Source organism: Durio zibethinus, chromosome 18, assembly GCF_047325235.1.
Source record: "Durio zibethinus cultivar Kanyao isolate XHJ-2024 chromosome 18, ASM4732523v1, whole genome shotgun sequence".
NCBI classification, from domain to species: domain Eukaryota; kingdom Viridiplantae; phylum Streptophyta; class Magnoliopsida; order Malvales; family Malvaceae; genus Durio; species Durio zibethinus.
The window spans coordinates 10,749,883-10,776,240 of record NC_143179.1 but is presented as its reverse complement, the minus strand read 5'-3'; the positions used below and the strand labels follow the sequence as shown (position 1 = coordinate 10,776,240).

At 28.9% G+C, this 26,358-nt stretch overlaps 3 protein-coding genes and 1 pseudogene across 3 annotated transcripts; 1 reads left to right on the top strand and 3 right to left on the bottom strand.

Annotated features, from left to right (window-relative positions):
* Positions 1-2,259: 2,259 nt before the first annotated feature.
* LOC111300481 (uncharacterized) lies at positions 2,260-3,629 on the top strand. Its single transcript, XM_022896112.2, has 2 exons — positions 2,260-2,521; positions 3,374-3,629. Exons 1-2 carry the CDS (start codon positions 2,370-2,372, stop codon positions 3,435-3,437), a joined length of 216 nt encoding a protein of 71 aa, XP_022751847.1. The 5' UTR covers positions 2,260-2,369; the 3' UTR covers positions 3,438-3,629.
* Positions 3,630-3,747: 118 nt separating this feature from the next.
* LOC111300923 (squamosa promoter-binding-like protein 13A) lies at positions 3,748-5,424 on the bottom strand. The gene is made up of 3 exons (XM_089747478.1): positions 4,835-5,424; positions 4,610-4,722; positions 3,748-4,463 (listed from the first exon to the last, which is right to left on the bottom strand). The coding sequence occupies exons 1-3, from the start codon at positions 5,071-5,073 to the stop codon at positions 4,312-4,314; spliced, it is 504 nt and encodes a 167-aa protein (XP_089603604.1). The 5' UTR covers positions 5,074-5,424; the 3' UTR covers positions 3,748-4,311.
* A 1,575-nt stretch (positions 5,425-6,999) lies between these two features.
* On the bottom strand, positions 7,000-9,438 carry LOC111300479 (putative WRKY transcription factor 75). Its single transcript, XM_022896111.2, has 2 exons — positions 8,908-9,438; positions 7,000-7,488 (listed from the first exon to the last, which is right to left on the bottom strand). The coding sequence occupies exons 1-2, from the start codon at positions 9,273-9,275 to the stop codon at positions 7,311-7,313; spliced, it is 546 nt and encodes a 181-aa protein (XP_022751846.2). The 5' UTR covers positions 9,276-9,438; the 3' UTR covers positions 7,000-7,310.
* Positions 9,439-20,489: 11,051 nt separating this feature from the next.
* Positions 20,490-26,073, bottom strand: LOC149513708 (protein LAZY 1-like; annotated as a pseudogene).
* Positions 26,074-26,358: the final 285 nt, after the last annotated feature.

The window sequence follows — 26,358 nt, the reverse complement described above, 5'->3', positions numbered from 1 at the left end:
ATTCTGTATTTTCTGCATCATTCTCATGATCAATGGTGAGACTTTGTTCTGGCTGCATGCGGTGCACAGCGCATTGGAGGCTGCCACATGAATTTCTCTTTCTTTCGCCTATTGATACTTAAGTTGAAATTTTGATGTTGGCAGGGTTCAATCAGATCAAATCACTCGGTGGCTGAGTTTTTTAGTCTGATTGAGCCGTGCCAATATCATATCTAGTCACTACATCAGTCATCATCAACATCTAATAATAGTTATTTTTGGTGTAAAGCATCCATGATTTCGATTTTTTTTTCTTTTTTTGAATTTCATTGAAAATGCCTTCTCACTTGTCTCAGTATCATCTTCATCTTCACGTCATCAATCTGGTTGAATTAACATTTAAATGCTGTGGTAGATACTAGAAAATGAGTTACCATGTGTATCAAAACAAATCCATAACATGGGATTCTTATATCTTTCTTTATTCCTGTCATTTTTCAGAAAGAAAAAGGAGCTAGGTTGCAAAGACTTTCCTGGGTCTCAACTGTTCTGATTCTAGCTATTCCTGATAGTAAAATATTTGGATTCGATCGGACCCTTTCTTTTTGAAGGGGCAACGTTGCCTGGGAAGCAGGCTCATCATAAGGAGCTTGCATTAGGATGCTGAATATGATAGTCATGTTTGTAAGTTCTTTGGTGCAAACAAAGAATGCTCTTATTAGTGTGAAGTGTAATTTTTTCCTAATCAGTCATCAGTCAAAATTCATTAAATTGGATTTGACTCATGACTACAGCAATGTAATGGAAATGGTTTATTGGGTTGGTTGTGGCTGTGCAATTTCCATTGAATCTTTCATAATGGCGATTTACTTCAACTTTTTCTATTTGTCTTTCTTTACCTACTTAATTGAGAGGAAATTATAGATCTTAAAGCTTCAAATCAACTTTTTCTACGACCCAGCACGAAAAAGCTGGTGATTTGTTCTCTTTGGTCTTTTATGATGACAGGATAACTACCAAGCAAAAGGCTGATTCGACCCCTGCTATTTTGTTTAATGGATCTGGCAGCTAGGACAAAGGAGAGATAAAGAGATCTTAATCACTTCTGATCTAAGCTCCATTAACCCTCGATCTTCATATCATTTCATACTTATCTCATCAAGTTCTTACAAGAGTTTAAACAGGTTCATGTTAAAGGCCTGCCTCAAATTTTTTTCACTGCTCCGGCGGCTGTTCCTGCACAAACAAAAAGAAAGTTTGTAACAGATACCATTTATTTGCATGGTAAAGCAAACCGCACAAGAATTTGTAAGAAATCTAACATGAGGGACTAAAGATTTGATGCATCTGTCATGTTTGAAAGCTTCTTGCAAAGCAAATGAAGAGTAGAAAGCTGGAGAATACTACAGTAGATATCTGATATGCCAAAAGAGAAATTGTGAAAAGAAATGGCCGTGCATGCGTTTTGGACAGCCTAGGTCCCCACTTTTTCCTGGGTTTACGTGTGAATTGATGAATTCAATCACTTTTTTTTGTACAGAAATTAACACCAAAAAGTTACATTTAGAAATGATTAATATATATATATATATATATATATATATATTTGGATAAAACTACTTAGTAACTTTGCTGTTCCACAGGAAACCAATCACCTGCAGGAATTACTCTTTGCCATTTGCCTTAACATACAAGTTAATTACATAAACAAATAATGGTAGAGATGATAATGTTTCGGATTAAATTGATTTATTTTTTTGAATAATATATAATATTATAAATTTTTAAAATTTGATTTGAATATGATGTGATTTTTTTAAAAAAATCAATTCAATTCAAACCAAATCTATCAGTTTAGTTCGATTCAGTTAATCAGTTTTTAAATTTTAATTTTTTTTGTTTTTTTATAAATTATTTTAATAGAATTTTCAATATATTTAACTTTATATATAAAATAATTATTTTATTTTATAAAAATTTAAAAAATATGTAAAAATTAATAAAAATATATAATTCAATTGGTTCAATTTTTTTTCGATTTTTTACAATCTGAATTTAATATTTACATTTAATATTCAAATTTGATTTGAACCTAATAAAAAATTAATCAAAATTAAACCGATTTCAAATTGATCTTTTAAAGTTTCTTTTACCCCTAAATAATGGATCTGAAATCGGGCTTAGACTAAAAGCCCAATAAAAAGAATAAATGGGCTGAGACTCGGCCCAATTCAAGAATATAACGGGCCCTCCCGCTCTAACATTCGTCTTCTCCAAGAATGAAAAATCCCTAATCAAAAACCCTCACAATTCAAACCACTTCAATCTCTCTCTCACTCCACCCTACGATTCTTGATAGTCGCTGTAAAAGAAAGTTTGGGTAGAAAAGAATGGGGTTGACCAACTTCATATTAACAGTGGCAGGCGTTGGCGCGGTGGTTCTTTTACTGAGAAGCGACGTTAAACAATCGGCTGCTATTTTTAAGCGCAACGTTAAGCATATAAGGAGTTGGCTTGAAGAAGAATCTTCTGCTGCCTCCAAGTAAACCTTTTTCTTTAACATCTGGGTTTTTTTTTTTTAATTTTTTGCTATTTTTATTGTTTTAGATTTGTGATAGTATAGATTGAAAACCCAGAAATGAAACAGAAATGGTAAGCTCCCAACAGTGAGGCAATTTTGCATGAAACATGGGTAAAAATTGTAAATATAATTCTAAATCTCAAGAAGAATTATACGTAAATATTAGAACACTAAATTTAATCATATTGTGTTCGTGTTTGAAAAGTTTGAAAAGTCATAGATGATAAGTAGAAGAAACACCAATTCCTGAAAAAAGACTAGATCTTTTTCTTGGCTTTTTTTTTTATTGCCATTACTTAGAATTGAAGATGGGACTTTAGCCAATTTGTATTAAAACCCTAGAAACTTCCCCTGTCAAATATTTACCAGATTAAAGGCTTAATGGTCAAATCACATCGACTCAATAAGTAAAAGCCCGTTAGTAAGTAAAAGCCCATTAGTAAGTGATTATAATTAACTATTTGAGTTTTTATACTTATCTCGTATTAAGATTAAATTTATCAGCCTGTTTTATTAGACATTAAAATCATCGATTAATAGTAGCTCACTTACCGGAAAATTCTAACATAAATAACTGCATAGTTATAAGAACATTGCTTATCACTGTTAATTCTAGTTATGGGAGTCAGTTTTTTTGAACAATATGATTGTAATATTGGTGAATCACTTCAGAGTGAAACCTGCTTGTATCTAAGTTGTGCTTCCCACTCTTCAATTTTTGTATGTATCGTCTGTATCTGCTCCAAACATTTGTTGCAAATAGTTCTTGCCTTAACACAAAGCTTATTTCTAACTTGAATGATCTTCTTTCAGGGCAGCTGAGAAGGCAAAGCCCAAGGAACTGGAGTCGAAGGTTCCTCCCAAGGAGAAGGACTAGTGTCTTTATAGGAAGTTTGGGTTATCAATTTTGGATATCTAGGTTGTTATTGAGAATAAGTCTTGATTAATATCTGTGTATTTCTGCACTTCAAAGCTGCTTAAATTTTGTTGTCTCACCTTTTTTTTTTTATGTTTTGTTAATACACAGCCCTATTTACTTAGTTAATACTTTTGAGAAATATCAGTTTTATTTGGAGCAGCATATAACTCTGTAATAAAAGAGGTGGAGAAAGGAAGAAATATTCAGTTTGCAGAAAATTTCAATTTTTTGTTGCTGTTTTTCCTTACATTATCTAAAAAATGGGAAGTTTATCCCACAAAAAATTTGGAGGAGATTATTTTACAGTCTGATCCACATATTACAGCTCAAAAAGACATCATCATCGTTATACAAAGATGTTTAAAGGGCACAATTAACGCCTCATAAGGAAAAGAACTGCTCAGGTGCACTGTAAGAACCTGACCGTTTTGGCATAGAACATTTAAGCTCAAGAGCATTTATATGTAATCCAGGCCTGGTCGTCTAGCAAGCCATCAGGCCAAACTTTAAGGATTATATTGCCACTGCTTGCTGGGTTGACTTGGTTCCCGTCGGGGATCAGAGTTAAACTTTAAGGCTCACTGATATTACTTTGAGAACTAGTGACCTGTGCTATTGAATGGATGCATTTGACCGCATTGAAATAAGTGGTGACAGAAGAGAGCAAGCATAATAGTAATCGATGGATCGGGTTATCACATTGGGTTGCGTCTTTTGGCTACCTCTTCCACCTGATGAAGTAAGGACATTGGAAAGTTGTCGATGAGCGGAAACCACAGGGGTTACTTGGTTGATCCTGTCATGGTCGTTTTTCAGCAGGGTATCAACTTCTCTATTTCCTCCATGGTTGATTCAAACCAAGGTATTTGGGAGACCTTGTTCGATGAACAAGATTCAAGTGCTCATAACTATTGTAAACCGTTGCAGGAGTTGCATAGATCTGTGGATCACTGAATTGCAAGATTTTGCTGCCTAAAATTGATTCTGTAAATCATGTAGAGAAAAGGGATATAAAGAATAATAGCAGGTTAATTATAGATAAACGTATTAAAAATCTTTCAAGCAAGAAATAAAAAGGTTATAGATAAACTTTTCCATAAGAATAAATCCAAGCCTACTTAGAAAACTACCAGGATTCATGTACAAAGATTTTGGCCGAGATTTTCTTCGGCGCCTGTTATATCCACCAAGACGTTTCCTGCAGCTTCTTTTTTCCTCATCAAACTCTTCGAGACCATGAAATCTACCAAATTGAATTAAGGGAAGTTAAGACTCCCAGCATAAAGACACAGACAGGGAGAGGAAAAAGAAGTTGAACTGGGTTCCTCTTTATTACCAGCAAGCTCTACACTTACCTGCGACATTGCTGACAGATCCTTTGCTCTTCACCCACGACAATGACAACTGGGTCCTTGGAATGGTGCTCACAGACCCTATGGCGCCTATAGTATTCGCGGTAGTTTCCAAGATCAGATTTGCAGCCATCAACCAAGCATGACATTTTCTGATTTGCATTAGGCACAGAAGACCTCTTCAATGATCCTAAAGGTGATGACTCCATTTTTAAGGCCCTGGAGTTCTTACTCTTATTCATGACTTGACTCTCCAATTTCTTAATCCAAATCCTTTATTCTTCTATCCTTTACTCCAGCTGAGATAAACCTAAAGCAGATTCTTCAAAGTCTAAATCCATTTCACCCTTTTTCTTCAAACTTCTACAGTATTTAACTTGCCTCCTATTCCAAATTCCACTAAACGTTACGAGAAACAGCAATGCAAACCCCACAAATTATCTTCCATGAGGCCCTTACTGTATACAAAAAAACACCAAGATTCTAATTAAATAGGCCAAAAGTCTGAAAAAATGGACTCATATACATGACTTGGTGAGAATTCTTTTCTTCTCTCTATTTCCTGAGTTTGTAAAAATTTTCCCTTGTTTGACACTTGAAGCTAAATTGTTGTGGACTACTGTTAGTGTGGCATACAAACAAACCAAGCAAAAGTTAGAAAGATGCTGAATAATAGATAGATAAAGAGGAAAGATACCAAAATTGAGTGAAAGAAAGTGACAGGCATTCTTGTTTTCAACAATTCTTTGAATTATATATAGACTACGGGAAAAGTACAAAAGATGAGGAGTGGAGGTACAGGAAGCAGCCTGGTTATCATTTGGGCCTTTGGCTTCTTTATTATCCAATCTGTGATGAATTCTAGAAGTGGGGATTATTAAAATAGAAAAAATGATAAATCAATGATATGATTGCAGATAAAAATAATATAAAGAAATAATATGCACCATCTTTTCACTTTGGAATCTTCACTTCCTCACTTTCTTATTGCTATCTGAATTTCTAATTAGTAGGAATTTTTTATTAGAGATTATGATTTGTAATAGAATTAACATTGGTGCATGGCATATAGACACTTTCCATTGTTCCAAACGAACTCCAAATGGAAGAAAGGTGGAATTATGATCACATCTTCTTTTCATACCTAAATAAGGAACATTCATTTTTGCCTAGTTTTTGACATGTGACAAACCATTTTAATAATTCTGATTGCAAGAGCCCAAACTTAAGCTCTGTAATTATTTTTGGCCATTTATTTAATTTGTGGAAAATAATTAAAAAGCTAATGGGGAATTTTTTTTTTTTTAAGAAGCAAGGTTTATAGACAAATCTATCACTTAATTTAAGTTTTTAATTCTATTATAAAAAGTTTTAGTCTTTAATTGTTGAAGTATAGTTTTAATAAACGTATCTATGGGTTCAGTGGACAGCCCTAATCCGAGTTGAACTTTAGCAGAGGATTCTCAATTTCGGGTTTGGTCATACTCGTAAAAATATTTTATTATAAAATAATTATTTTTTAATTTAAAATCTAAAATATTTAAGTATTAAAATATTAATATAAAAATATTTTTGATATTTTAGTAATAAATTTAAATAATATGAGTAAAAACATAACTTAAGTAGGCAGCTCAGACCTTAACTCTAAAAATATTAATCAAACCTGATTCAACCCAACCCAACTCATAAAAATTATTCTTAAATCACATGAATTTTTATTTTTTTGGCTATTAGCTACATAATAAAAGTGAGAAATGATTCTATAAAGAAATTACTTCTTATAGTAGCATATATAATTCCTATTTAAATCATGCAATGCAATATTTTTGAAAATATCATCTACTTGTTACAATAATGGATAATAAATGACCATCATATATTTACATTAGCAATAAATCACCAAATGGCAAATGACCATCATATCACATATTGTAGCTAGTACTAATTTCTTATAAATATGAAGAATTTAATTAGATAATTTCTTACAGCTAGTGCTAATTAAAGGGAGGTCTTTGAGAACTCAATAGGTATAAAATAAAATCTCTAATCCATTGTAAGTAAATCTTTTACATTTGATTTTTTTAAAAAAATTTGCATGAAGTTTGAGCTTGTGATAATTCTCAGCTGCAAATGAAAGGGAAAAAAAAAACACAAACGATAAACAAAAATTGCATGAAGAGAATATGATTGATTGTTTCACACTTCAAATATCACACATTGTTGATTCTTTCACACTTCAGATATCACACATTGTCAGTGTTCTACCACTGAACACCTCCAAAAATGAGGTCTCAGCTTTGAGTTTTCCTCCCATTTCCTAACTAATTAAGCATAAGAAAATAAAAAACAAAAGAACATTTCAGAAATTACAACTTTATTATTTCACATGGAAGGATTAAATTCAAGATTCGTATGGATTTAATTAGGCATACAGCATTTTCATCTAGCTATTATATATATGCATGGAAGATGATAGGTTTCAAAAGGGTGTGTAAATTTGCATCTGACTCAAGATATGTTCAAAATTGTCGATTGGCTTCTCTATGGGATGAGTGTGCGTCCCTTCGTAAGTTGTCACAACCACACTTTCATCTTTGGTTAGACGTTGGACTTGCTTCTTTACATTACATCCTTGATGTGTGCATCGATAGTAGCTTCTGTACATGCAAAGTTATAGAGTTAGCTGAGCTCAAATCATGCTTTTTGATTGATTCAGAAACCAGAATTTCGAAGACCAATTACAAAGGATAGATTGAGAGGCTCTAAAAATTTCTAAGTTCAAATTGTATTCTAACATATCTTGTCTATTGGTAAACCGTCTGGACTAAATCTCGGATTCATTAGTTAATCTCTTGTTCCTGATCTCTTGTCGAGATTGCATGAAAGTTTTAGACCCTTGTGTCTTTCAGTAAACTGCCCAACTAAATTTGTACTATCATTTTGCTTTAAATGATATTCCTCTAAACACATTTGACAAATAATAAAAAGCAATGCTGTTGTTCATGGAGGCTCTAGAGTCTGGACATAATTAAACCACCCCCCCCCCCCCAACACACACACATAACTATTCCAATCCAACCACAAATTTTTGGACTACTTTTAACTAATAAATCATGTTTGGTGCAAATGATGATAATTATCTTATATTATATTTGATTTGTATCAAAAGAAAGGGATAAGATTATAAAAAAGATTAATCATATTTTTAGTATAGGATGATTTATTTCTTCTAAAGTAGAGATGATTATTTTTAATTCATGATATTAAATTTATGTGTCCAATTATACCCTTAAAAAGTGAAAAGAATTATTTTTTATTAATGAGATTAAACTTAAGTGTTCTATTACACCATTAAAAATTACATCAACAATCTAAATTGTATATACTTTAAGGAAAGATAATTTTGATCAATAAATAAATTATCTTATCATAATCTTTATACATATCAAACACAAGATAAGATGATATTATTTAATCTAATCATATTCATAATATTATCTTATTCTATCCTATTGTAATCTTGTATACTAAACACATCAAACACAAAATAAGATGATATTATTTAATTTAATCTTATTCATAATATCTTTTTATCCTATCCTATCATGATCTTGTGTACTAAATATATCTCTATTATACAAAATCTGACATCCCTTGTTGGATAGAAATAGTGAGAAGAACATGTAGTTGTTACAATTGTTAGAAAATTCTTGCTTTAATGAACTAGGCTAGCTGTGAATTCTTCTGATCTTTTAAGAAGAATTATTGGGAGAGAGAGAGAGCGAGAGAGAGGGAAAACCCTAGACAAAAATTTGTAGAGAAATTATCGTTTATGGAATTTCTTTTGTAGCCATGCATGCAAGGGATAGTGCTTGCATGTTGGAAATGTTAATTTCTAAATCTGAAAGGAACTACTGCCCAACTCTTACCCTAATTACTGTGAAAGGATATCAACTATGATATGCATCAAGATTGAAGATCATCATATATCATCGAACTTGGAATTGGGGGAAATGCATGCAACAGAACAAATTAAGAAAGAAAAATTAGTTGAGGATATAGTAAGTCAAGCAAACCTTGGGAATTTGTTATTCTTAACAGCTTTTTGCCCATATTTCCTCCAACGATATCCATCGTCAAGTATATCAACCTGACTCCTTGTTTGAAAAGCAAATCTAGGCTTCCTAATCTTGATCTTTTCCTTCTTTTTATTGCCTGATATTTTTATCTCAGTTTCAGAACCAACAAATCTCCCATTCTGAACAACTTCCTTAACTTCTGGTTTCTGGATGAAGTTCTCTGTCTTCAAACCCAACAACCCATTTGAGATATTCCCATGAAAATTGTTAAAAACTTGAGAATTAGGTGACGTGTTTGTTGGCATAGGATAAGCTGCTGCTGCTGCTGGCGATGACATAGGAAAGAACATTTGATAATTCTCCATATGGAATAAAAGCCAGTGCTTATACAAAGAAGAAGACAAAAGAGGAAGAACAAAGAATAAAACAAGAGGCGGCTGGCTTGGAGGATAAAAAGCTATACAAATTCATTCAACAGAGATGTATATATGGGAATGGGAGAGACCAGTAAAAGAAGCAGAAAAATACAGAGTAACATTTATAGAGTTAAAGGTGTCGTGGATGGCACGAAAATTTTTCCAAGGTAAAGAAAAATTAGAGCTTCATTTACGGGTTGATTAGGAAAAAGTAAGGTGGAAAAATTGGGGCGGCTTCATCATTAGGAAAAAGACATTATTAATTTTCACAATATAAAAATTTAGTTGAAAAAATGAACAAAGAAAGTATATAATACAATTCTTGAATAATACTTACATGAAATTTTTTTAAAAAATTATTTGATAAAAATTTTAATAAAAAATTTAAAGCGATAGATTTATAGAATTTAATGTGAAAATCAATAATATGTAAAAAAAATTATTAAAAAATTTATTTATAATTTAAATTTAATTAATACTTATTCAACAGTAAAAATTTAGTTAACATTTTTACAAAAAATGTTTACAAAAAATATATATCAAAATTTATTAAATTTTTTTTAAAATTTGCACAATCTATGTAACAAGCTCTTTTAATTTATTGGTTTTGATTTTTGATTTTAATTTTTATTTAATCATTTTTAGTAAAAAATTTCATGAATTTTACCAAAAAAACTATATTTAAGCCTTTCCTACATTCATAAACTTAAATTGCTCATAATATCCATAGGTCAAACTATGAGATTGATTCTTATATTCATATAAAAATTATAATTTAATTTTTTTCAATAATTTAAATAAATTTATTTTTTTTCAGGATATAAAATATAATTCCAAAATGTAACAGAATTACAAAATTTGTTGCATTAGCAATTTAATGGTGGTTTTGTAATTCTGTTATATTTTGGACTGACTTTTTACATTACGAAAAGAACATAGGGTAAATTTGTAAAAATTATTTTACAAGGACTAAATTTTAATTTTGCATAAGTATAGGGACCAATCTATAATTTTACCTTGTGAATACCATAGACTAAAAGCCGTCTCATCTGGACTGTGCTCATTTCACACGTGTTTAAAAGAATTTTCTAATTTATTACAGATTCGGAAGTAATTCATTTCATTTTATAATAATGTCTTTTGGCCGGTGGGTGCCATGTTGTCTTAGTACATGCGTGTGACTGCGCCACCTCCCTGGTTTCCACGAAGGATCATAAAATTGGTGCTACCAATATAGCTTTCATGGTATATATATTGCCTTGGCTTATTAAAAAAGTATATCAAAACAATCAAGATGGCCTCTTTATTTTTTTTAATTGAGTTATATGCATATATAATTTATGTGAAAATTTAATTTAAATTTATGAGATATTATTTGTTTTGATTCAAAAAAATTTTCATTTCATTTTATCAAAAATATATTCTACGTATGAGTTTAAATTTTTATTTGTATATTATAAAAAATCTTAAATATATAGGTTTGAAATATTACAAACTATTTTCGTTAAAACTTAATGTCTTAGTTAAGTCAAATACAAAACATTTATAGAATCACAAAATTAAGATCATATTACATGTTGGGATTCTAAAGGTATATTTTACCATATAGTATTTAGCTCATTTGAGATTTTAAAGATTGCTCTCATGGTGTAGTACTTAGCTCCTATTTAACTAGTTATCGCTTTGATACTATTTGTAAAAATTTACACTCAACTTACGATGTATTATTTGTCTTGACTCGAATATATCAAAATTTTATCTTATAAAAGGTACATCATAAATACAAATTTAAATCTCTACTTATGTATTATAATAAATTTTCAGAATATAATATTTGAGTGTCATAAACTATTTTCATTAAAACTTAACATTCATGTTAAACCCAATACAAAACACACATAAAATCACAAAATTAGAATCACACCAGACATTGAGACTCTAAAAGTAGCTCTCATCATGTAACACTTTAATTCTTTTTGAATTCTAAAGGTGACTCTCACAATGTAACACTTAATTTTTATTCGATTAATGACTACTATAATATCATTTATAAATATTCGCACTTAACATATGAGGCATTATTTGCTTTAATTTAAAAATCTTAAAGTTTTATCCTACAAAAAATGCATTACAAATATGAATTTAAGTTTTTACTTTTATATCATAACATGTTTTTAAAATATTTTGATATAAGATAAAAATGTTATAATTTTATCATGCGAGTTTTGAATGTCTAATTAAGATAATTCATATTGAACAAAATTTAATCCTTAAAAATTAATGAGTATAATATGAAAAATGTGTCTTAAATTTTTTTTTTTCATAGAAATTTAGAAATAATAGTGAACATATAATATATACCATAGTGATCATGGTGGAAATTTGAAATTAAAAACAATGATATATAAATTGCATGATGAAGGAAATAAATTAAGGGCAAATCTATTTATCCACTTATGATTAGAATCTCAGTTGAGGTGGCAGGATATGACTCCACTAAATCAAGAGATCCTAAAAATATACATTTGTGTTTGATGGAATCCTGACTATATACTTAGAATTGCTAAGGATTTTATATCCTAAGCCAATGCCACTTTGCGAAATGTTTCTCAACCTAAGACAAGACATGACAGAATACTGTTTTACCACTTTCGAATTTCAATCACTTAGAAAAAAAAAATCCTATGGTCAAGGATTCTAGAAAAACATTAATATATTACTCATATATATATTTCAAAATTAATTCAAGTAATTTATATAATCACTTTAAAAAATAATATCTAATAGATATAAAATTTAAACTTTAATAATTATAATTTTTTTTATGTTCAAATTATGATTTCCTTTATACAAAAAAAAATAAAAAAAATTATTCGAATAAAATCTAAATTTTGAAAAAAAATAAATAAATTATTTGAACAAAATCCAACTTCAAAACTTGCTAGCTTTTCCTTTTTTTTTTTTAAACCTTATTTCTCCTTTTACTTTGTTAATAAGATAATAAGATGTCAATTATTTCTACATATGGTCTTTGATGACGGTTGTGTAAATTTATTATCAAATAATTTATCATTGACGTGAGATAATACGTAAACATTCATATTTTGATGGAATCTTGACCATATATTTAAAATTACTAAAGATTTTATAACCTAAGCCAATGCCATTCTTCGAAATGTCTTCTCAACCTAAGATAAGATATGATAGAATATTGTTTTACCTCTTTCATAATGTAAAGATCCATTAATCTACTGTTAGATATAGATTAAATGAGTCACCATAAATTTTTTTTTATTAAGATATGATTAATCATTTGACAGAATCTATCTCATTTAAAAATGAGTCTCTATATTAATTTAGATATATTTAAATAGTAAATTCTAATCCACAAAATTAAACTTTAGGTCTAGGTATACAATTATGTATGAAAAAAGTTATAGTATCCTTACAGTACCTATCCAAAAGATGATATTAGTCCGATTTCAAGTTATCCAAGCTTTAAATTATATTTAAAATTTATCAAATATTTTAATATTAAAAATTTTTCTTAAATTAATCAAATATATTGATAATAATTTAAGAATATTTCTTATCTCAGGAGTATTCAATAAGATTATTTATTACATTTTGAAAAAGTTCCGTTATCGGATTCACTTAATTTTGCTTTTAGAAATAAATACCTATAACCCGGGTTTATAATTAAAAATATTCTCTAATCAGTTGGTTAAATTTTCGATTGAAAATTATTTTTCAATATGTTAGTAAGATTTTATGTAAAAAGACATGAAATATTATTTTATTATTTTTTTTAAACTTGATTTTTTAAGGAAATTGTAAGGCTTTTCAACTTGTTGATAAAACTTTATTTTAGAAATAAAATATTGGCCTTCCAATCTAGTAAGGTTTTTTATTTTTATTCTTTTAAATAAAAAAAATTATAAATTTTTTTAATATGTTGGTAAAATGTTATTTAAAAAAAATAATTGCCTTCCAATCTATTGATAAGACTTTATTTAAATATGTTTTTATAAAAACATATTTAAAAATAATAGATAATCAAATAAACAAATAAATAAAAAAATAAAATAAACCTGAAGTCGGCTCGATTAAGTGGCTAGTTTATGCAACTTATTAGAAAAAAAAATCTACTTCCAGAAATCGTATATTTTTTCTAAATAATTTTCCTCTCTTTTTTTTTTAAGAGTTTTCGTATAATCTTTTTTTTCATCTTCATTTTTTGTCTACCTTAAAACAATTTATAAGAATTTTCTAATAAAAAATTTTAGAGTTCCATTTATTGTCAAAGATTTTTTAAATCACTTTAATTTGAGTAAAATCAATTTAACAAAAACCCTAGCTTTGATGCCCTATGTGATCCTCTTTTATTTGATTTTCTATTTCATGCAGATTAAGAAAAAATCATAAAAATTCCTTTTTGCCCAATTCTTATGCAAGATTTCTAGAAATTTTTGTTTGATTTTTTTTTCTTTTTTATTTATTTATTTAGTTTTTATTAAAGAATAAACAAACAAATAAAAATAAAATATTCGTTGGGGCAAAACTCACATTAAACTAACATATATTGGAATGAAAACTTAACAATCTCGACAAAATCAAAATTGAAAATTTGGATGCACGTACTAAACGAAATGGGGTGTCTACAACGCCCTTCGAATTTGGATCACTTTAGAAAAAAAAAAAAAAAAAACCCATTGTTTATCTATACCTTATGTCAAACATTCATTAAAAACATTGATAGATTACTTTTAGATTATGTTTGGTACATAAAATGATTGATAGAATAATATGATAATTATTTTATATTATATTTGATTTGTATTTAAATGAAAGGGATATAATTATGAGAAGGATTATCATCGTCTTGGTATAAGATTCAATCCTTCCAAAGTTAAAAAAAAAAATTTTTTTAATCAATTAAAATTAAATTTACATGTCTTATTATATCTTTAAAAATTATATCAATAATTTAAATTGTATAAATTTTAAATAACGATAATTTTGATTAATAAATAAATTATCCTATCTTAATCTTTATACACATCAAACATAATATTTTTTGTATTAAATATGATCTTAAATATATACAATTCAAAATTTAATTAAGTTAATTTATATAAAAAAATTTACAATTATTCTCGAACTAAATCTAAATTTTAAGAAAATGAATAAACCATTTGAACTGAACCTAATTTCAAAACTTGCCTGCTTTTCATTGGTTTTTTTAACCTTGTTTCTCCTTTTGCTGCATTGGCTTTTTTTTTTTTTTTTTAACTTGGTAATAAGATAATAAGATGTCAATTATTTCTACATATGATCTTTTACTCGTTTATGACAGTTGTGCAAATTTGTTATCAAATAATTTATCATTGACGTCAGATAATACGTAAACTTTTTTTCACCTTCTCGTCAAGTCAAATGCATTGCGATGGCAGACAGGTGGGATATATATATATATATATATATATATATATATATATATAGAGAGAGAGAGAGAGAGAGAGAGAGAGAGAGAGAGATTATCCAATATACCATTGACAGAGTTTAAAAATCTTGCTAATTGAATTAAAAAATTGCCAAATATTTCGTTAGATTATATGTAAAAAATTAAAAATAAATATATATGATAAATAAAAGAATATACGGTAATATTATAATAGCAACGATTATTGTAACATCTTTAATATTATATTGAAAGAAATTAAGGATAAAATATAATATATGTAAAAATTTAAATTTATATATATGAGATATTTTTTATAATATAAAATCGTGATATTTTTAAATTAAAATAAATAATATTTCGTAGATTAAATATGAATTTTTTATAATTATAAAATTTAAAAATTAATATTTTAACAATATTAATCTGTAAATATAATATATAGTTATATATTTGTATTTATGCAAAAAAAAAAAAAAAAAAGTCAAGAAAGCATTTGGGTTTGACGTTGGAAAGAAAATGGAATTAAAATGAAGAATTGAGAGGTTGATAAATAATAATCATAATCTGGCAGATAAATTGGGGGTTAGGTCTGCGTTGGAGTTCGCAAGCAGCCAAGCCAAAATATTATTCTTCATAAATTAGAAAATTAGCAAAAGGCTAATTCTAATTTCTTTCTTGAATGTAGAAAATGTTGAAAAATGAAACAATTTTTTGTTGGATTATTATTCAACCCAAGTTTGAAACGTCAAATACGCACACGTTTCCACAAGTTTATGTTAGTTGGCAAGAGACCAATTGTCATTTTTTTTTTCTTTTTTTATAAAAAAGTCATAAGATAGAGATATCTAAGAGTAAGAGGTGTTCATGATTAGATTTTAATTAAATTAATTGATCGAATTGATTTAATTTGATTAATTGATTGGTTATTTAATTAATTTAAATTAATTAATAAAAATAATTTAATAAAATTTTTGATTTTTTGATTAATTCAATTTAAAAATTGAATTAATTAAAATTTTAATTAAAATATGATAAATTCAAATATAAAATAAAAATACATCAAATAGATTATTTTAATTAATAAGTTGTTAGAGTTTTTAGCATAATATTTAATATTTGAATATTTTATTGGATAGTTTTATTTAGTTTATTTAAAATATGAGAAATTTAAAATTTAAAATATAATTTAACTTAAATATATTTATTATTTGATTAATCGAGAATTTTAATCGAATCAACAAAATTAAATTTGATTGGTTAATTTTCAAAATTAATAAATTCAATTTAGCTAATGGAAATAAAATAATTTAATTTTTGATAATTTGATTCGAAATTAATTGAATCGATCGAATAAATATCTTTATCTAAGAGAATGAATTATAGATATTAAAATTTAAACTCCATATTTATTAAATATTTTTTTAAGAATAATTATATAAATCAATTAAATTAAATTTTGGATTTTAAATTTTCTTTTTTGTTTCCTGTATGTCCTTTTCATACATATCACCTTCTTTGTCAAATTTTTCACAATTCTTACATCACATATTGGGAAAAATGGGGTTAATTTCTCCTCCAAACACTACGAACATATGGTATTCTTTCAAAACAAAAATTATTGCAAAATAGGTTAATTTTTTTGTGGAGAAGGTATTACTATATGTCAAAATGGAATCTTACACATCCAAGGCTCTTGAGTTTTACTAATATGGGAATTATGCTTTCAAAATAATTCCATTCTAATTATAACTCATTACATTTTATTAATAATATCATTGGAAGCATAATTCTGAATAATTCCAATATAATTATAACTTGATGTAACCCCCAATGAGAATAAATTTTCCAAAGATGAAAGCGAGATTCAAATTAAAATTATATTCATTGAGAATTTAAGAATTCAAGTTTGAACCGTCTTCGTTGTATTAGAATATGTGTGTTGTCTGATTAAATATTATATTATCAAAATTAAAAAAAAAAAAATATATATATATATATATATATATATATAACCAAACATATACTTTTTTGAAGAAAACAATGAACCATTTTAGTTTGATAAAGAGGATTCAAATAAGAAAGAAGCCTTCATACTAAAGAAACAAATGTTTAGTTTTAGGGTTTTGTGAAAATTGTTTATTTGTTATTAATTTTGAATTGTTTAAAGATTTTTAAAACTTAATGAAGGATTGAGTGAAAGCCCCCCAGTTAAAATGATTGAATTAACCATTCACCTAAAAAGGTGGTTTAGGTTAAAGTGGGTTTGAAACTTTGAATTCTCTATTACTTGTAACTTTAAACAAAAAAAAAAAAAGAAAGAAAGAGGAGAGTTTAATACTAGGATAATGCAAACAAATCCTTTCCTCTTCTTCTAGTGAACTTACAGATCACCAATTGAGACTTTGTCTTTCCTTAAAAATCTTGGTGGTGTGGGTTATTGATTTAGTTCTAGAAGAAAATTCGTACGTACGTAATTTATGCTTCTTCTTTTTTCCAACAAGGAAAGCTGAATAAATGGAGGAGAAAACATGTTCAATATATCAAATCTAAATTTACCATCTGGTTAAAATTTAAAGTTTTTTTTTTTTTTGTTTCCTATATATTCTTCAACTCTAGATAATGCAATATATATTGTTGAAGTTGAACTGTGCTTAGGCTCATCAATTTATCTTCTTGTGAAATATTGGGTTAGTTATGGACAGAAATGCTCTATTAATTTCTTTTGATTATTGGGTAGGAAGGATTGGAAGAAGACTACAAAGTTGTGGTTTTTTACAAGTGTATTAGTATTATCTTGGCTACTTCCTATAGAAAGTTAAAGCTCATTGATTTGATACTGATAAATTGATTATTTTGCCAATTAATTGCTAACCAGCTGCCTTCATGCATGCTTTTAATGATATGATGCAGTGAATCTGGCTACTGTTTATCCTAATTTCTACATAGATTTAGTGATAATCTCAAGAAAATCTATGCAGCAGCCATGGCTGAGTAGCTGTCCACATCAAAGCCAACAGATCGATTAGCTAGGTTGAAGAATCTGCTACGAAGGTGTGGCTAGCCGCCGCTGGACTCCTTGGATTTTATATCATTCTCTTGCACTGCTTGAATTCCAAATAGCAGCTTGATCCATTGTCGAATGGAAACTAACAATAAATGGCCTATGCAATGCCAAAGAAAGAATTAAAAATAAAGAAAATCATCGATAATAATATTATTATATCATAGCCATGATATATCTGCTGGTAATTAAAATGATGATCGATCTTAATTCCTATGAACAAGAATTTTCAAAAAGACAAAGTTCATATTTTCCAATCTTATAATTGGTTTTGGTGGACCTAAGTTTGGATCATAGTTAGGTATAGGAAGGAAATCAATGCTTTCTACAAAGCATAATCATATGTCATTTGGAAGATATTTCAACTACTGCTTTCACTATAGTTGATCGAGTAGATGACTGATCTTGGCATGGTTAAATGGAGCACTGGCTTGTTTGTTTAACCACTGCTTGAAATTTTGAAAGCATGCGTTGTTATTACCATGAAATGAGTCAGATTGAGCTGCAATTCCTACAATGTTCAAGATTATTCCATATAATATGATTGAGAGCAAGGGATTGACATTTTATTAGAAGGTTTCAGAATATCTTATTTCCCCTTTCCTATATTCCTGATGCTGCTTTTTTGAATTTACATATAAAACATTGGCCAAGCATTTAGGTAAAAGAAAAAAAAAAAAAAGAACTTGGTGCAAGTGTGTAAAACCTTGGACTTTGCTTAAGATCCATACAAAAAAATGGGTTTTACAATGACAATGGAAATTCTGTCAAAAACAGCAGGATCAAGACCAAGTATGTATGTTACTGATCATGTAGGAATTTTGGACTAACTCTAATCAATTACTCCTATGTTTTTACTTTGTGATTCTTGAATTAATTTGAATTATGACTTACTCAAATGCCTCCTTCATATACGGCAAACTTGTAATCATACAAGTTAAAACTTTGAAACTTCTTGAGAGAATGTATTGCATGTTTTTTCTATAGTCAATGAAGACTGGCTCTGGAAACTACGGCAACAATGACGGGCCTTCGTATGTAACTTAAAGCGTAGCAGTTCAATTTGCACTTGTCATAAGTTTTGGAAAATGAATGAACTTTCGTTAGAATGTTTGTTGTTTGTATTGGTCTTGAATTCAAGGCAGCAGCTGCCATTGTTGAATGAATGTCAATTCATCTAGAAACTTGTCATGTTAGACAACAAAAAGAAAAAAAATGAAAAAAAAAAAAAAGAAGATTGATGAACTTTCAGCCTACTCCATTATCCTGTAAGTCATCAGTGTGTTAAATCAACTGCCAAAAAGCCTAAAGAAAACCCTATTAGTGGCACAAAGTTATTCCACTAACAATCATTTTCAGTTTAGACTAATATTGGGTTGTTCCAATCAAATTAATCAAGAATCTTTGCCTGATTTTGGTCTGTTTAATTTATTCATTAGCCAAGAAACCTTTGCCTGATTAACCTTTTAAGTCAAACACAGGGGAAACATTGAAGAATCCTTGCAAGGAAACTGAAGAAATCAGATTTAAACCTTAATGGATGATGGGGTTTTTGAAACGATCTTATGTTAGGTCATAACATATTCATCAAAAACATTTCCCAAAGGAAACAAGTTTCAGAGGATATATATTAGGAGCTATTCGTTTATGGTCACATCTAAAGGGGCATTCACCATCCGTTTGCCAGTTCTCACCTACTACCATACACAATAACAATCAATCAATCGATCATGGTTTAAACAATTATATTAGCTGCTGTCAAGGGAGCAGAGTGCAACCAACATATTAACTGTTTCTTTTTGCTGTTTTGATTTTGTGAGTTTTTATTTAGTAATAATTGGTGATTATAACTGTAGCTTAAACATGTTTGGGGGAATGAATTTGGTGAATATGAAGATTAAATTTCTATTTCCATACAGCTGTTGTATTTACCAGATGTTTGTTTTGGTTTAGAAACTAGAGCTCCTGGATAGAGCATGGCTGATTAAGTGCTTAATTTCAAAAACATTTGCTGTTGATAACCAATAAATGAGTTGAAAGGAACTTTTGCTACTTGAGCTGGCGTTCACATGAATTAAATAGTTCATTTTCAGATTTCTCTACCTTATTGATGCTTATGCTACTGCACAATTAGATATGAAGGCGCATGCAGATATTGTTATGAAGCTTTTGAAGCATCTGAAGAAATAATTAACTAAAATTGTTGTCAGTCATGATCTCAAGTACGTCTTAGCTTTTGATTTTCCATTCTAGTTTATTTCCATAAGAATGTTATAATCATTGTATAATGTACAGGTTATGTTGTCTTAATTGGGTAAAAAGGAAATGGGTAAACCTTCATGTCCTCATTCAATTTCAATGTTGTCTTCTAACAGCTCTTTTATACATGTTGATGAAATCCAAGACCCAATAAATTGAACTTTGTTGTTTCGAAATCTACTTTGATTGGATGTGCGAATACTTTCAGCTTATGGAGCTATTTTGTTTATTTTCAGGGAGCTAGAAGATTTAGTTGATCGATCTTGAAGGATAGAAATGGCTGTTCTGAGGGAAGAGCACCTAGAAGGTTTAGTTTAGGACATTGCCTGGTTTATTAACATTTCTTTCTTTGAGGTTTGATAATCCTTCTCTCTTTCTTCAAGTTTTCAGAGTAAATTCAGGTATTATTTTAGCTCGATTATGGACTTTTTGGAGGTGCTTTGCTTGAGGACCAGAATGTTATTAAGAACTTAAAGGTGATCATAAATACATCTTCAAAGTAGTAAGACTACGAGAAACTAACTGCACAACTTTATTATCACACCTGGGAGGATAATAAAGATGGAATCCTCCTAAAAGTCTTCTTCTATTGAGTTCATTAACACTCACTAGCAAACATATTACAACACAAATGATATTATAAAGCCACAAGATTGGCATTCTTAATATGAAGGATGAAAGTCATTAACAAGCATTTGTTGCTGTTCCTTCACTACAGCTCCAACACCAAGTCTACAATGGCAGCAGCAGAAGATTGTCAGACATATGTTAGAAAAAACTAATTACTGAACTACAAGATTGCAAAGCTAAATACAGTCAGTATAGCTATTGTCTATATGTTAACATCACCAACATATATTGGTTTAGGAATATATATCTGGTTATGCCAAAATATTGCCTATTCATATATATACTTTTTTCAAGAAAATACTTGTCCTGTGCAGCATTCTGATGATAATTCATTTAGTTTCTTTTCACTTTTCCTGTGCAACATCATTATTTTTGGTTTAACCATTTTTGTGGATTTTAATCGACCATTTAAATAATGGTAACTAAATGCTATAATATGTATGTTGGTTGGGGGGGGGGGGGGGGGGGGAGGGGTTCATTTGAATGATCAACATGGTTGGAATTTATACCAAAAGTTTATCTTTTTCGGGGGGTTCATAGTACTTACATTCTGCATCTGTTTTAATCCAGTGCTCCCCATTTACAGTTCCTGGCTTCGACCTTGATCCCAGGAAACCACTTGTCTTTATCTTGGTGCATCTGCTTTCCATCAGTATGGTCACCATCATTGTAAGGAGCAATTTTCATCTTATTCCTACGCAAAATTTTCAAATCTATTTCAGCTATAGAGCTCTCAGGATGGATTTTTCTGTGGAACAGTTCTATGACCTGCATCCCACACTGATTGAAATTAAAACTCATGCTGTCCTGCAGAAAACTATCCAGTTAAATGTACTAACTCACTATCTAAGAACCTTTATTTTTGTTTGCAAAAAAAAAAAAAAAAGCTTAATTACCATCTAAAAACCCTAGATCTGCTGTCATATAGGATATAAATGGAGACATGGATGGAGAATTACTTATCAATTGACATGCTGATGACCTGGGAATAAATGAGAAATGCTTTAGAATGGTGGGTTATGATTAGATTTATGCTATGCTTAGATAAACACTAGTTAAAAAAAAAAAAGTAAAGGAAGGGAGAGCTATTTAAAGGAAAGAAAAAGATACATGTACCATTTGTTTGGATAACTAAAATTAATAAAAAAAAAAGAAAGCAATGAAATCCTAGCAACCATTGTTTGGTTAAATAATAGAAAAGGAAAGAAATGATTTATTATATTATTTTTTTCTGATTATAACATATGATAATCTTTGTTTTTATTATAGCATTTACATGTTTATGTTAACGAATTTCATATTTTTAATTTTTTTTTATTTTTTTATAAAAATAATCATTAATGAAATTTATAAAATTCATAAAAATAAGAGAAAAAATTGGAGATAATAAATTTATTGGTAAATGATATTTTGTATTCTTAATCTAATTTTGAAGTTGAAAATCATATACTTTTAATTTAGAGAAATTAATAATGATATAATAGTTATTTTATATTTTAAAAATTTTATTTTTTTACTTTCCCTTCCTTTTCCCCTAATTTGAGGTAATTAAGAAATGAAAAAAGTTAAGGAAAACCAAGGGGAGCTAAGCATACTTTCATTTCTTTTTTTTTTTTTTATGTCATATACAAATAAGGGAAAAGATTTCCCATTTTCTTTTGTTTCCTTTCCTTTCTCTTCCCTTGCCTCAATCCAAATATGATGTTAGTGGAAATACATGAAATTTGCAAATTATCAAAAGAAAAAGGTTAATTTTTATTTTTCACTTTTTTTTTTCTTTTGAACCTCAACGGTACAGGTACATAGTTCTGTTGAAAAAGGTAAAATCTAAATCCTCCCTGGCTGATATATTATTGACAATTTTGATAAGGCTTGAGAATGATGGCATTGACATGGATGATTTTTATACCTCTTGAGATTATTTATTGTTGACTTTTTTGGACCAACCTCAATGCTACAAAATATTTGTGTTTTTAGAAGGTGGGATACCACCATTGGATTTTTAACATGCTTATAAAATTGTTAGGGAATTTAGCTCCGAAAGACTCATTTTTGGAGTTTTTTTTGTTTGAAAATAGTGATTTAAATCTCATATGATATTTATTCAAAATTAGTTAGATATTATATGAAAAAACTCGAAAAGAAATTTTTTAAAGAAAATGGATTATTGATAGTATGCTTATAAATAAATAAAATTTTTATAAGGTTAGTTATGAGAAAAAGATGTAAAGTTATAAGGTTTTATAAGATAGATACCTCATAAGAGTATTGAAATTTACATATCTTAGGTGTGTATATTTGAATGTTTGTGAAGAAACTAAAAGAGACTGAGATGGTCTATATAGATATGATACATGTGTACGTATGATTATTTATTTATTTGTATTAAAAGGGTGCATATGGATATGTATTTATTTAGATTGAGAATACTCTATAGAACTAGAGAATATTGAAAAGATCTATGGGTATTGGTTATGAGTGTTTAATTTAATTACATATTTGTAATTTTCTACAACTAGTGGATCTTATTTCTCATCTGTTGACTTAAGTCGGTTTGATCGAATCACGTTAAATTATTCTCTCTTGTGTGATTGATTGATTGTTTGATTTTGCTTTTACTGTGTGATTGGATTGGGGTCTTTTGGCTTAACAGTGGTATCAGAGCATAGTTCGAGACATTGAAAGATGCAAATCCAAAAAAGTTCAACTCAAAAAAGAAGTTTGAGTCATATTTTGAAGATTAATTTACGTGAAACATAAAGATACTCAAAAGAAGATGATTGTAAGACTTTCATTGCAAGTAGAGCTAAGTATGTCTAGCATAAAGATAAATAATTTGATAAAATTTAAATCAAGATGAAAATTATTGAAAATAGTAACTTTAATTTCATTAGAAGTTTGTTTGAGATTGGCTAGATATTACTTGATAAATAAGAAAACTTTCTAAAGAAAAATTTTAAGAAGAAAATGATTTTTAATAGACAAGTTTATATTCTTATAAATAGGTAAAATCTTTTTAGGATTAAGTATGAAAAAAATATATAAAAAAGTTATAGAGTTTTATAGGACAAACACCCCATAAAAGTACTAAAGATTTACATCTTATGGATGTGTATGTTTGAATGTTTGTGAATGGATTAAAAGAGACTAAGATACTCTATATAAGTATGATACATGGATGTATATGGGTATATGTTTATTTGTGTTTAAAAGGTATACATAAGTATATGTTTGTTTGGGTTAAAAATACGCTATAAGAATAGAAAAGATTAAGAGGGTCTATAAATATTAGTTATAGGTGTTTAATTTAATTATATATTTGTAATTTTTTATGAATTTTATTTTTCATTCATACGTCAGTTGAGTCGAATTATATTAAATTATTATTTTTTACGTAATTGATTAATTATTTGATTTCGTTTTGCTGTAGTAGTGTTTGAATCGGGGTCTTTTGGCCTAGCATTTTCTTGGTTTAAACAGAATTTGTTTCTTTAGGGGAAGAGGTAGAAGTAGAACTCTAACTCCCTGAAGAAGCGTGAAGCTTTTTCAGAATCCTCTTCATGAGATGTTTGACAGGTTTACTTGTTTGCTTGGTCTGCATCTCTTCTTGCCTATATTTTCCATAGGACTCTTTTCTTCAATTTTTGTGCTGTAGAATAGCTCTGGAGTGATGCTTTCTCTTTCTTCACCTCGACTCTTGTTTCTGGAAGTTCAATTGAAGATCCAAACAGATATCCTTGGAGTGGACATACAATTGTCTTCCCTTATTCTCTTGCATTGGCTCACCACTAACTGTAATTGTGCTAACTAGACTGTTCCTTCCTGACGATTCATTGGACCCATGTTCTCCAGCTTTAGCCTCAAGGGACTTCTCCAGTTCATCGTTGATGAGCTTCAAATCATTTTCTGTCACCTCAGTTTTTTCCTCACTTATGGTCTCCAAAGATATGGTGAATGTTGGCGCTACAGGCTCGTTGATTATCCCTTGGGAGCCCGGAGATTCCACAGTGAGAAAGCCATGGAATAGCCCGAAGATGACAGTGGATGTTTCATCTCTAAAGTGGTCCTCTACTCCCTTGGCTTCAAATTCTGTGAAGGAGTTTTCACTTTTCTGTTGGGACTGGGTTGAATATCTGGATCCATATCTGTAGCCGAAAATCGATTGTGGATAGGAGTCTTGATTATTGAGGGACGAGTGAGCTGAAATACAGGTAAAGTAGCTCCCTGGAATCAGAGTTTAAAGAATAAGACATCAGACAGTTGCAAAAAAAGACTTCATGTTGTGCCTAAGAAGTATGTATGAAAATCCCTTTTAAGCACGTAAAGGAATATTCTGAAAACACGGTTGCCATACTTAATTTAATGTACTTAGTTTAACTATTGTGGGATGAAGAGAGATCAGATAGCCCTGAGACCATGAAGATGGGTCGCCCCATCTTCTAAGGTGGCTGCTGAATTAGAAAATCTGAAAAGGCAAAATGATTGATCTGACCCTCATCTATATGGCCGTGATCACCTAGTTTTGATAGTAATATAAGGAACCTGTATTTTAACCTCTGCTCTATATTTATAATCTCCCGTATGTTTGTAGGTTTTTTTTTTAGAGGTATTTAGGCTCAATTCATATTCGGAAAAAGAAATTATTTTATTCGTTCGAACTCAATTTGTTTAAATGGTAAGATATTCACATTCGATCCATATTTGATTTTATTAAGTTAAATGAGTTTATTTGTAAACATTAAATAAATATATTCACAAATATATATAAATAAATATATATATGAATAATAAATAAATTATAATCAAATAAATTTAAACAAACAAATACTAAACGAATATAAAAGAATCATAAAATAAAATAAAAATAAACGATAAAATAATAATTTTATTAATATTATTATAACAAACAACAAACAAATATTAAACGAATTATAAAAAAATGAGTTTTAACAAGTTTGTTCATAAATATAAGTGAACCAAACAGACTTATATTCATGTTTAGTTGATTTAATAAATGAATATAAAAATATTATTTAAAAGCATTTATTAAACTTAATAAATGAATATAAACAAATAAATATCGAACATATTCACAAATTATTTGTCGAAAGTTTTGTTTGTTTACATCCTAAGTGCAATGGATTCTAATGGCTAATGCGTAATTTCATGATGAGCAAGTGAGTTGATTATCATATACCAATCTAGTTATGATTTTCATGCCTTGGGGATTGTTTAAAAAATTAGTTGTGAACGAAAGAAGTTGGAATACCAATCGAGAAATCCTTGAAAGGCTCAATATTACTTTGCCGTAACTTATGCTGCATCCATCCTAGTAACTGCTATAACAACAGTAAGAGGTGAACTTAGCAGGACTTGAAACATTTATGCTACTGCAAAAATCTAATAGAGTGGAGACTTACCTTCATTTTGTTCTCGCTTTAAAGAGCTTGACGTCTAACTGTTTTGGTTTTCGCAGGAAGGACGGGTAGAGATATATTTATATAATTTAGACGAACGAGGAGAATGGGACTTAAAAAGGGTGAGATTTGATTGTTTAAGAGCAAAACAAAACACCCAGGATCTTCGCGTCACTCCGACTAACAAGTAATGAGCTAGTG